This window comes from Manacus vitellinus, unplaced genomic scaffold (genome assembly GCF_001715985.3).
Source record: "Manacus vitellinus isolate BGI_N305 unplaced genomic scaffold, ASM171598v3 scaffold_9_pilon, whole genome shotgun sequence".
NCBI classification, from domain to species: Eukaryota; Metazoa; Chordata; class Aves; order Passeriformes; family Pipridae; genus Manacus; species Manacus vitellinus.
This window is the reverse complement of record NW_021940917.1, coordinates 702841-715425: the sequence shown is the minus strand read 5'-3', so window position 1 is coordinate 715425 and position 12585 is coordinate 702841. Positions and strand designations below refer to the sequence as shown.

The following is a 12585-nucleotide window of genomic DNA, read 5'->3' as shown; positions in this document are numbered from 1 at the left end:
CCTAAAGATCTATCTTATGTAAAGGAGGAAATAAAGAAATGAGCAAGTAAGAAAGTTCAACGTGCCTTAGAGAATATGTACAAGAAAAAAGGAGGGTCAGATGCCCTGCATCTGCACTAATCATGCACGTTTTCTTTTCACGGACACAGGGGATTTAAGTGGAGGACAGGTAACAAGTTGTATGAGAAACCTGTAAGATCCAGAGAAATGTGTGTGCTGGGAAAGTCTCCTTGAGAGTTCTTATAGCCTGGACTGTTTGATAACTCCACATTGACCAGAAGTCTGCTTTGTGTTTTTTGTTTTTGTTTTTTTCTTCAATAGGGGATATTTTAATGATTCTGGGACTTGCAAGGAATGCAGTGGATCCTGTAAGACATGCACAGGAAGTGCAACCAAATGCCTGTCCTGTAAAAGCCCTTTGCTTTGGGAGCACTGGAAATGTAAACCTACCTGTTCAGAGAAGTATTTTGCCTCTGAAGGAATCTGCAAACACTGCCCTGAAATGTGTCAGGAATGCATTCACAATGAAATATGCAAAGGTATTACGAAGAATTGGTCTTGACTTGGCTAAAATCCACCTAGATCTGTCTGGAGACAGACTGACAGAAACATAGATCAGAATTGAAGTTCTGTAATGTGCAAAAATAAAAAAAGAAGTGATATGCATATCATTTCTATTCTCTAAGACAGAGGCAAAACAACTGGTGCTTTATGATGAGACTCAGTCAAATGGTTAATCTGTAAAGATTTCACGTTGCTTTACCTGTTTCCATTGTTCCTCAGAGATTCCTACTCATTTCATTCTATTTCTGATCTAGTGTATACATATCTAAACACTTACATATGCATTTATACCAATGTGAAATACAGAACATTTCTTTCCTTATTTGGTTGAACTTCACATCCCCTAGCGATTTTTGCCAGTGACTGTTGAAGAAAGAAATTTCCGTAATGAAACATATTAGGAAAGCCTGGGATATCCTGGTGAGGCTGAGTGCCCCCTCAAAAATTTCCAGCATAGTTAATATTAAGTTAGCCGTTCTGGAAAACAAACATATTAAACCAAGTACTAGTAACAAAAGTAGCAACTGATTCACAGCTCAAAGACAAACATTCAAGTCAATATACTCTAGACAAACTCATATTTTAATAATAAGCTAAACAAAACTTCAGATGTGGACATTCCTGATTTTGCAGAAAGTTCATAATGCAGATACAGTATGCCAGGAAAAGGCTATCTATATTCAGTGGTAAATGGTTTAATTAATATCAGCAAACCTGAACCAGTGAATTTGATTCACAGTCTCTTGATATAGCACAGAAGATACCATGTGAGGATTAGGCCAATATGAGTGTTTTAAAGAGGAAGGAGTCGAAAAAGAAAGTCTCAAGCTGTTCTGTCGCCTTCTGTTATGACAGATAATGCAGAATTTATGGTTTCCTAGGATTTATTCACTCCATCACTTAGAGGGTGAGAATTAGCTGCCCCTTTGCTTACCCGTTTTCTGGTCTTCCCTGTAGAGTGTATGGACCAGTTCTTCCTGCACGAGGGGAAGTGTGTGCAGGAATGCCCTTCACACTTCTATGCTGAAGACAAGCACTGCTTTCCCTGCCATGCCGACTGCAAGGATTGCAATGGGCCAGATTCCAACGACTGCACAGCATGCACCTTCAGCTTGTTTGTCCTCTACAATGGCATGTGTTTTGAAGAATGCCCTGAAGGGAGTTACTATGAAGAAGCCACTGGAGACTGTCAAGGTTGGCAGCTGTTGTTTTCCCCAAAACAGTACTGAGATACAAATGGGTCTGTTTAAAGGCCATGTTCAGAAAGTGTGTGTGCCAGCTAAGGTCGATACCAGTGTCCTGGAATCAAAGGAGGTAGCTAATGCAGAAAAATAACAAGGCTTGTCTCAGAACAGCAAAGTTTGAAGAAAGCAGAGAGGGAGGTAGCAGAGCTACATATGTTTAATACTATGGGCAACCACTATGGTAAAATGCTGAGAATTGCCAGAGACCATATGTTGCAAAACCAGTGCTGGTTCAGAAAAAAATGTAAGGAACTGTCTGCACAAGATTGACAATAATTTCTTTCAGCCTTTCATCCTGAGATGACAACTACTTCTTTCAAAATTAAAGCTGTAATAATACTCTGAGATACATCAAGAAGTGGTGATGTTCCTATTGTTTGTCCATTTCAGCGTGCAACAGGACATGCCAGACTTGTTCTTCTTCCAATGCCTGCCTTACTTGCAGAAATGGCCTGATATTGAACCGTGATGGGCACTGTGCGGTATCTGAGTACTGCCCTCCCACTGAGTTCTACGCTGAGGAAACTCAGACTTGCAAGTCTTGTCACAAGAAATGCTTCCACTGCTCAGGACCCACTGAACACCAGTGTCTTAGCTGTGCAAATAACCGCTATCTTCTCCGTAAGTATCTCGCTCCTACCTCTAGATTTCATTCTACACCCAAAGCATGAAGTAGGCAAGTCTCTGTCACATTTATACAATATCTAGGGCTGCATCAACCAATAAATACTGTAAAGTTGACCTGACAAGTAGGTAAATTGTACAGAGATAATTTCTTCTGTGAGGCTACCTGGAAACTCTTTATGAGACTGGGCTTGCCACTGAGGCCAAAGACGGACTTTTAAGTAGCAACAAACTCCATGGCTAAACAAAACTCATATGTTTAATTTTCTTGGTATGTACTGTTCCTGTTTTTTCCTGACCTTAAAAAAAATAAAAAGAAGGCTATCCTTAGCATCTTTTTTTTTCGTTTGGTTTTATTTGTTTGTTTGTTTGGGGAGTTGTTTTTTTGTGGGAGTTGGGTTTTTTTGCAACTGTATCCACAAAGGGCTCACAGTGTCATGTTGACTTGTTTTATCTGTGCAGAGGCCTGATGAGTAAAGAAATACATAGACAGAGCTGTTAAAAAGTGATATATTGATCCCTAGGTCAGTATCTAGTGGGTGGCTGAGGTGCAAAGCTACTTTTCCGATTTGAAGCAAAAGACTATACTGTCTCAGAAACTAATTTGTAAAAAACATTAAATCCTAGAACTTAAAAATTGCTTCTTTGCATATTCTTCTAGAAGTAAACAAAAAATTTAGAAAACAACTGGGAGAAAAAAATTATTAAACTATCTTTCATGCAGGAAAAATCTAAAGAGAATGTGGATTGAAACTGAACCTAAGCTTTTTGAGTCTAATTCTAATGCAGATTTTGCATTCTTAAATTTCTGAGGCCTTGCATCAGACCTGTCTTTTTTATCAACACACCCAGCTGCTTTGCACCATTACAATTGGTAAAGTTAATGGAAGCACGTAAAGAAACATCCTGGAGTTGAGAAAGAAACGCAAAAAAGGGAAAAAAACCACAACATCTCCCCCCGCAAAACCTAGAAATAAATAGAAGTATCTTCCTTTGCCCAGTTGCAATCTAAGCAGCAAAACTATCAAGACAGGCTATGTAATAAGTACAAGCAACTCATGAGTAATTACTCCTCTCTTAGCTTGATGCACTTGCAGCTTGTTAGATTAGCCTTAACTTCTTATTCAGGATTCCTATTTTAAAGACTGAAATTTCACTGAAAAAAAGTGGGATCTACCTGGTACACTTGGTAGCATTACAGACATTTAATCCCATATAAAGAAGCAGGCACAGACAAGGGTAAAGACCAGTAAATAAATGTCATTAGATCTCAGATATACCATCTGATTTGTCATATACACAGAATGCAATGAGATTGATACTTAGAGCAAAACGTAAGGAAAATGGCAATGCAGATAGAAAATTTCCTCATTACTAGTGTTGCCTAAAAGTGGCACTTAAAAGAAATCTCTAAGACTCAATTTGTGAGTTAGAAACCAGGCATTCTTTAGTTGGCGCCGGGTACATTGCCAAAATGCACATCAAGCTATCTTCACTACACCTTATATGTCAGCCTTACAAGATTATTCATTTTTTGTTCCCTGCATTCCTGTTACATATTCATGATGCTTCCCAACATTTATTATCATATATGCTTAGCGTTATAAGGTTTCTGAGGGTCTTCATCAAGGGTCTTGGTAGTCTTTCCTGTCTGGAGCCCCTCAGAGTTCTAAATGACCTCCTTGTGAACTTCTTCACCTAGTTATACAGTAACTGGGTGTTGCCTGACTGGCTGCCTCAGTTCCCGTCCTCATTTTTTCTTTAAATCACTTGGCTCAGCTATCTGTAGTTTCTGTGTTGTAAATACTATCAGTTCTTTTACATCTCTAAACCTCAACATCACTGGGATAAGATTTCTTTTGATTATTCCGAAAGAGGTCACATCTTCTGTTTATTATTATGTTTATACATTTATATTCCCTAAAGTAAAAAACTTATTTGTTCTGCAGAGCCTGCTAATATACATAAGACACCAAAATGAGGATCAATAAATTAACAAGACTTAGAAGAATCAAAAAATAATTTCTATATCCCAGCATTTGCTTCTCTTGTTCTGGTACATGTATATCAGCATCTCCTGTTACGGAGTTTGCTCTAGCACAACTGTATGAGTTGTTTTATAGCAGCAGATACTGAATATGATGCATTATTCTGCATTGTTGTCTGTGCAGATACAACCTGTGTTGAAACATGTCCAGATGGATATTATGCTGATAGTGATGAGGGGCAATGTTCTGCATGTCACAGTGCCTGTGTCACTTGCACTGGAAGATACAGCTCACAGTGCCTTTCCTGCAAACCGGGTTGGTACAGACAAGGAAAAGGATGCGTAAACCAGTGTCCATCAGGGTAAGGTCCAAGATCTTTTGCTGAGAGCTGTACCACAGAGAGAGCTTTGAGAAATTAGATCACTCAGCAGTATTCTACTTCAGTAGAACTGTGTTTTGTTTCAGGTGAAAATTTCTTATGTTGTCCCACTACAGAGGTGGTAGAAAACCTCCCCTCACAGTAGAAAACTCTCAGTTGGTGCCCAAGTTGGGACCATTTTGATATGGTGTGGACATTCTTATACTCCAAAGGTGATCTGAGGCTATATCTATACAGAACAGTGTGAACCAGAATAAGTATATGAACTTATCTGTCCATCAGCTTGAGCACAGGAAGCAGTGTAACTTTCCTCAAGAACCTTTGCAGCTTCCCCTGAAGTTTTGATGAAGTTATTTTTTTTTTGCATTTAGTGAATGTTTATAATGTGTGATAATAAAAATAACCATTAAAACACCTCTCAACTGAGCACTCATAATTCTAGACAGAAACTTCTTTAATGAATCCATTTAAGTTCAAAATGTGAATTCAGTGTGCTCTTGTGACTATATCTCAGAAATTCAAATTTAGAAAGTGGACCTATGATTTCTGTTTCAGATCCCTTTAGTTCAAAAGTAGAGTACAATTGCACTGGCTGTTAAATTATCATCCCATTAAACTGGAGGTCTACAATGACCGCGTTTTAGCAAAACCCCAATGTATCAATTCTTCTTTTTACCTGAGAGCATAACTTGGGTGAATAGAGTCAAAGCAGAGTTGAGCTTTTTTGAACCCTGCCTATTTATATACTTTGTGACTGAATTCACTCTAGATTTTAGAAAGTATTGCTTTATACACCTTCAGTTTACAAAGTCTTGCTTTGTAGCTGAACTCCAATAACCAAGGAAAATTAAAAGGAAATTAATTCTATTTTCACTGAGATTGCAAGTAATTACTGTGTTCACATTAAAATTATTTTTATACATTGATGTAATCACAGTAAAAAGCTAAGAATTAAATATGTTTTGGTTTTCCTGTCACTGCTGAGCTTTATGCAAAGCTATGACTATCTGATCTGTTTCAGGTATTTTGCACAAAATTCCACTGGATTATGTGAGAGATGCCACAAGAGTTGTAAGGAGTGTACGGGACCTCAACCCACAGATTGTCTTTTATGTGATACATATTTCTACCTGTTGCACTCGAAGAATGAATGTGTTAGCTCTTGTCCTCAGTACTACTACGAAAACAAGGACAACAATGTCTGTGAGAGATGCCACCCTTCTTGTCTAACGTGTGAAGGTAAAAGCTTACACTCTGCTTTGAGCAAAAAAAGGCATCACTAAAACACCTGTAATCTCTCCTCCAAGATTTGGAAACGCTTCACAAAGATACATTACAGTGCTACAAACCTGGCAATGACCTAAGTAGCTACAGTGGGTGATGCAGACCTCTCCCTGGCCCTGGGTGACTTGCTGCACTGACTGTTCCCTGCTGCCAACTTACTTTTACAGTATTGAACAACTGAGATGAAAATAAGAATATGAATTCCTGCCAAGCGGTCCACAGGGCTTCCTCAAGCACAGAGCACAAATGTAAAGACAGCCACTTAACAGGGAGGGCTGGAACTGAGTTCTGTTTCCAAGTCAATGAAGGGAAACAAATGGACAACGGTAATGAATTTTCCATCAGCCAAGCCTCTCTCAAACATGCCCATGAGCTTCAAAAAATGGGCTCTGTTAGTTGCAGAGCTGGACCTCATTTCTCACACAAATACTGAATAATAAGTGAAATATACCTTACTCTCTGAGCCATCCTACTGTATGCTGCTATGTAAAAGTCAAGCCAAGGAACCTAATTCCAACCACACATCTGTACAGTCTGCAATGGGAAGAGTAAAGACCCACAGAGCATATCTTTAGGGTAAAAGAAAAAAAATATATATATAGTGACACACATATATTCAGATTCTTAGTTTTCCTAATTAATCTATATCTGAAGCAAGCAGCATTAATCAGTTAGTTAGCAGGGCTAATAAGTATGGATTTTGTGAAGGACAGCTTTTGGCTAAGGTTCTCCACAATTTTACTTTAGCGCACTGACCTAATTGATTTTCCTGAATGTGTCAGAGCTTCCCTGTTCCAGAATCATCTTTTCATGAATATAAAAACACATAAATATATTTCGTGGGCACATAAAAAACCAAGACAAGGCCCAAACTTCTTCTAATACCAACCTCTTTCTAATACCAAACTCTTCATGCTGAACTCCTCACCAGTGATTCTTATTGTTGACAAATACCCTTTTGTTTAAGTGGTAGTTGTCAGTATGATTTTTAAAGGAAGTTAGCTGGCAATTTTCCTGTTGTAATCCTGTTGTTTCATTTGCTCTTCTAGGAAAGGGAGCATTCAGCTGCACATCTTGCGTATGGAGCTACAGTTTATTAGGTGGAATGTGCAACTCGGACTGTTTTGTAGGTGAATACAAAGTCCAGGAGACACCAGGACAAGAGGTACCCCTTTGTAGGCTTTTTCTGCTGTGAATCTTACACAATACTAGGAACAGATTGCTCTTTGCTGAGTTTTTAAGTGTGCTTATCTTTAAGTATGTTTACCTGTTTGTTTCTCTTTCTGGGGTTGTCGACTATAGAGTAATCCTCTATAGTCAACAATGATATCAAAACATTGTTTGATGATATCATATCATGTGAACAAAATCAACTTTATTAGTCAAAGAGCTAATATCATTATATATTTTGGTATAACTGAGATTTGCCCATGGATTTCTGATGCCTTTTCTGTAAGAAATCATTTTGCATTTCTGATTGAGAGCTTTGCTGGCACAAACCTCTAGTGGAGGGACAGGCTGAAGTTAACAGAGCTGTATATTTAGAAGAATAGGACCACAGTTAGATTTGGGTCTGTGCCACAAGTCTGGGCACTCCAGCTTCCAGATTTCCACACCAACTGCCTTCCAAAAATGTTTATTCAAGAGTATATCATGAAAGCATAGCAGCTTGCCTGAGATGTTTCATACCCTGGAGTCTCTGGCCTGGAATATCCCCTTAGCAGGGCTACTTCATACCAGTGAGAAAACAGCCTAAGAGCTGGAGACCACAGAGGTCCTCAGGTCTTTGCAAAAGCTTTGACTCTAAGAAATTATGATCTGCTATGATCCTCCCATCTTGCACAGGTTCTTCAATCTAGGATAAGCAGCCTTGCAAGTCTGACAGCAAGTTTGGTGAAAGTTTATTAGAGTTTCCAAATCCTCACAGTGGGGTCCTTGGTCCCACAGCAGAAAAATAAAGTTTTTTCTCCAGTCAGCCAGTAGAAAAGAACCAACACAATCTAATAGAAATCTGTTTTGATAGAAAATTTCCAGCTATCTTTATTCCTTATTTCTGCTCGTTCTCCAGTTAGAAAGAAAATGCATTCTCTCAGCTGTCTTTTTTTTTCTTTCCCTGGGATATTTCATGTTGCTTCTTCCATGTCAGTTACTTTTAATGATACTCTTGAGGAAGCTTCTGGAAAGTCACTTTACCATCATTACTGCTGAACTACCATAGATCTGCTAGTGTGGGACTAGTAAAACAAAAACACACTTTCTGGCCCAAAGAGCTTGCACTTTGAATAAACTTTACCTTCTTGTCTAGCTAGATGAGATCTCTAATCTCCAACAACAATTTATCCCATCCCCCTACAAGCAGACCACTGAGAACTCAGGAAATAGGAAATTTTAGATTTGCTACTGTATTTGCCATTGACACTCATGGTGCCCAGAGATGATCACCCAGATAGTAAATGACAGGATAGAACTATCAGGTCAGATCCCAAGAATCCAAAATGAAAGGTGCATTGCTTGTGTTCTGTGTTTGAAGGAGGATGAACCCAAGTGTGAGAAATGTGACAGCTCATGCACTGAGTGCAAGGGACCTGGTCCTCTCAACTGCACAGTCTGTCCAGCTAGCATGCAGCTCTACCTAGAGGAAAGCCGCTGCCTGCCCTGCTGCAATGACTCTGATCCAGCAGGCAACACAGAGTGCTGTGACTGCAGGGAAACACAAGGTAGGACGATGCAGTAGAAGAGCAGTAGTAGTGCTGAAGGGTTTTATGGCTGATTAGGCTGACATTTAAAAATCAAAAGGAGAATAGACCAAAAATATGCTGCTGAGCTGTTGGCAGTGTGTTTCTACTGCTCCATCACCACAATGGGAAAGGCTTTACAAAAATAATAGCAATTGCAACTGATACTGGAGATGGCAACTTCTCTCACTCCCAACCATTATGTCAAATGGCCAGGCATTTTATAAACCGAATGACTAAGAAATGCTTGCTTCAATGAGTAGAAATCTGAATAATTTCATTTGTGTGCCTGCTAGCTTTTCTGATTCTTTCTGATTATTTTGAATCAAATAAAGAAGAATAGGTATCTCAACAACCTTGCTGACATCCTTACAGTATCACAGCTACAAAAATACAGTTGTGCTACTGGAAAAGTAAGCTATCTAGTTAAATGATTTTAAAAATGTAAACAGTCCTAAACACTGTACTGGGCTTTTTAAGACAGATATACCACACACACACACACAAACACATGCACACAAGCTCATATAATTTTTTTTTTTTTTTTAACTGCTGTTGTAGATGACTGTGTGTTACAGAACACTGTACCCCCCGAGAGAAAAAGCAAAACTACTTTCTTTGTTATCATTTGCATTTTGCTTCTCCTTGTCATTGGAGCCATTGTATTCATCTGGAGAAGATCAAGAGCCAAAACCCAGGCTGTCAATAAAGGTGGGTATGAAAAACTGACAAATCACTCCAAAACCTTTCCTTCCTCTGTGAGCAACTACCACAAGAGTCCCAGTTACCAGGAGGATCAAGTGATTGAGTACAGAGATAGAGAGAATGGGGATGATGATGATGAAGAAGATGACATTGTATACATGAGCCAGGACGGCACAATCTATCGCAAATTTAAATATGGACTTTTGGACGATGATGAGGAAGATGAACTTGAATATGATGATGAAAGTTATTCATTTAGATAAGTTTTTACTAACTTACTAATAGCAAATTGGTCCTGCTCTGTTGTTTTTCTTATGAAATTACAGCAATTTAGTTAAGTATATTTAGTTACTTGATAGCATGCTGACCTCCAAATTTTTTGCTAATAGTTATTGTGAGAGCAGACTGGTTTCTAAAAACATTTTTTCCTAAAGCTTTGCATAAATCCTTTCTAGACTTTTAAATATCACGCCAGATATAGTCTGGTTAAGAGATTATGTTTCTGTGCATTTGTGTGGAGAATAATTCCTTTCCCAATATGAATTTGTGTGCATTATAAGTAATACAAACTTTGCTTCAAACCATGCACACACACTTATTAAGAACCTTGTCAATCACTACCAGAAATGTGATAAGCAAAATGAATGTGATAAGCAAAATGAATGTATCTACCTTATGAATGCCACTGGGATAGGGTGACAGTAGTTTACTACTTTGTGATTATAGTTACTCAGCAGTTCATGATAGAGTAGGCAACTTGGCTGACTTTACCTAGGTTTTCTTCATTGGCGTCACCTGGTGCATCTGTATTCCCTGAAGCCAACACATTTCTCTTTATAATCCTTATAGCACTCTTTCCAGGGAATTTGGGCATCTATGATGTGAAGTTTTAAGATTTCTGATGGTGACTATTCCTCACAACCATATTGTATTCACAGTTTATATGAAATATAACTAAAATATTTTATATATCAGCCTCTGATTAAAACTTACCATGAGTGTTTGTCAACTAATCTTTCATTGTACTGGATTTACCACAAAGGGGAGTATTGTTAATAAGCATGGCGTACACATACATGTGCCCTAAGCAGCTTTTCTATTTCTATTATAAATGGCTCAGGGTGTTCAGAAAAGAGCAAAGGGGATATTTAGCACTTATTTGATAACTTGAAAGAACACAGAAATATGATTTTTAATTATTATTGTTATGATGATAAAACATCATTTTAAAGAAAAGTATGCTTTGTGGCCCTTTGTTGTGAAGTAATAAATTCTTTAACTGTCTTAAAAATGCTGTTATTTGTTAAGTTTCATTCACCTTCAGAGTTCCTTTAGATTTCCAATGAAAATAACTGCTCTAGAATGATAAACCAATTAGATTTAGTGTCTACAAAGGAATTGTGTGAAAATACCCATTTTATGGCTCAATACCTCAGTGGAATTTTTTGCATTAAGTATTCCTAAAGACCTCAAGATAGTTCTATCTGTAAGATTAATGAAGTTTTATGGCGAGGTTTGAATTTTAACCTTCTAGTCATTTCACCTCCAGTAAGGGAGAGGAATGTCATGTGACTTCACAAAAGCTGGAACAAGTAGCTATATTTATCAAAAGTTGTATGACAGCAAGGTACTTTGGAAAGATGGATGTTATCTTTCACTTCAAGTTTCGAAAAATTGGAACAGGAAAAAAGGAGTGAAAAATCAGTTTGAAAGGTCATACTACTATCCTGCTTTCCTAAACTTGTTTGGATTAACAATATGCTTTATTAATGTTGCTAGTGGCTTACAACACAAATATAAGAATTTGCTTTGACCTGACGTACCTCCTCACATTTCAAAGGCTTATTCCTAGCTATGCCTGAGCATCTGAAACCATTGTGATAGATGTAATGAGCATTTAGTTTATGGGCTCTTAGATTATGAAATTATATTATTATGAAATAGGCATATAAATCTGGCAGGTCAACAAATGGTTAAAGCAATGTGCTGTAGTCAGGACTTTGGTTACTCAGACCATGGGACTTGTTTAGCCGAGCCTTGTTTCTCTGGAGGCTCACGGAGTCTATCTGACACAGAGGGAAAAAAGCATCTTTGGTTAGGGACTTGCCAGATTGGTGAAGGGGGCTTTAAACTAGATTTCTTAAGGGAGGGAGTCATCTATCCATCCCAATCCTGCCAGTTAGATGCCAACACCTGTAATGGATGCCTGGAAGAGTGCAATGGCATTCCAGATACTCCAGCCAGTGAATCAGCTTTATCTGAGGCCCAGCTCAGATGCCTGTACACAAATATATGTAGTAGGGAGAACAAACAAGAGGAATTAGAGACATGTACATGCCTGCAAGGGTATGATATTGGTGCCATCACAGAGACATGATGGGATGGCTCCTATGACTGGAGCATTGGAGTGGAAGGTTTTAGCTTTTTAGGAAAGATCATCTTTAAGGTCCATTCCAATCCCTTAACATGCTATAATTAACTTCATCATCACTTCATGAAAACAGTTTCTGACATTTTGTTAACCCAAAAGGTAAAAAACTATCAGCAAAATGCAAATAAGGACTCATTTTGTAAAACTTGCAAGTCAATATTTCTGGGGGAAAAAAAAAGGAACTCTTAAATTTTCTCAAATGCCAGTGTCTTAAAAATGGCAGATAATTGCCTTGAAGGTGACTCAGTCTTCTTAGAAGAGCAGTAAATAACTGATGAATTAAGTTAGAAGGATATGATAGGTGAAAGAGAATCACATTCAAAATTATTATATTTTTTTAAAGTTAAAGTTTCGAAATAGTGCTGAAAGAGACACAAATTTAGCAACCTGTATCACTTTACAGTGTTTACAATTAAAAAATCCCTGCTAAGAGTCCACGAGAAGACCAAGAAAATAAAAGTTTGTTACTTGACACAAAGAGGAAATAATTCAAGTTGCACTTCTAAAGAAACTTCATGGAAAACTGATTACAACGAAGGAAGACAGTGAAAAACAGGCAGAGAATACGGCACACAAAGGGAATATTGTTTTTCTGAATTATTTTACGGTCTTCCTTAGTCTGAGTTCCTTA

General features: G+C 38.0%; 1 protein-coding gene across 5 annotated transcripts in view; it reads left to right on the top strand.

Annotated features, from left to right (window-relative positions):
• PCSK5 (proprotein convertase subtilisin/kexin type 5) overlaps positions 1-10708 on the top strand; it is a 249914-nt gene extending 239206 nt beyond the window's left edge. For 3 of the 5 annotated variants that reach the window (XM_018085966.2, XM_018085965.2, XM_018085964.2), the window contains exons 30-37: positions 322-539; positions 1522-1758; positions 2199-2429; positions 4604-4781; positions 5821-6038; positions 7133-7248; positions 8614-8800; positions 9380-10708. In XM_018085966.2, coding sequence (XP_017941455.2) covers positions 322-539; positions 1522-1758; positions 2199-2429; positions 4604-4781; positions 5821-6038; positions 7133-7248; positions 8614-8800; positions 9380-9786 — 1792 coding nt within the window. In that variant the 3' untranslated portion in view covers positions 9787-10708. Of the gene's footprint in view, positions 1-321; positions 540-1521; positions 1759-2198; positions 2430-4603; positions 4782-5820; positions 6039-7132; positions 7249-8613; positions 8801-9379 lie in introns of those variants that run through there. The other 2 variants (XM_018085967.2, XM_018085968.2) reach the window with 2 other exon arrangements.
• The last annotated feature ends 1877 nt before the right edge of the window (positions 10709-12585 follow it).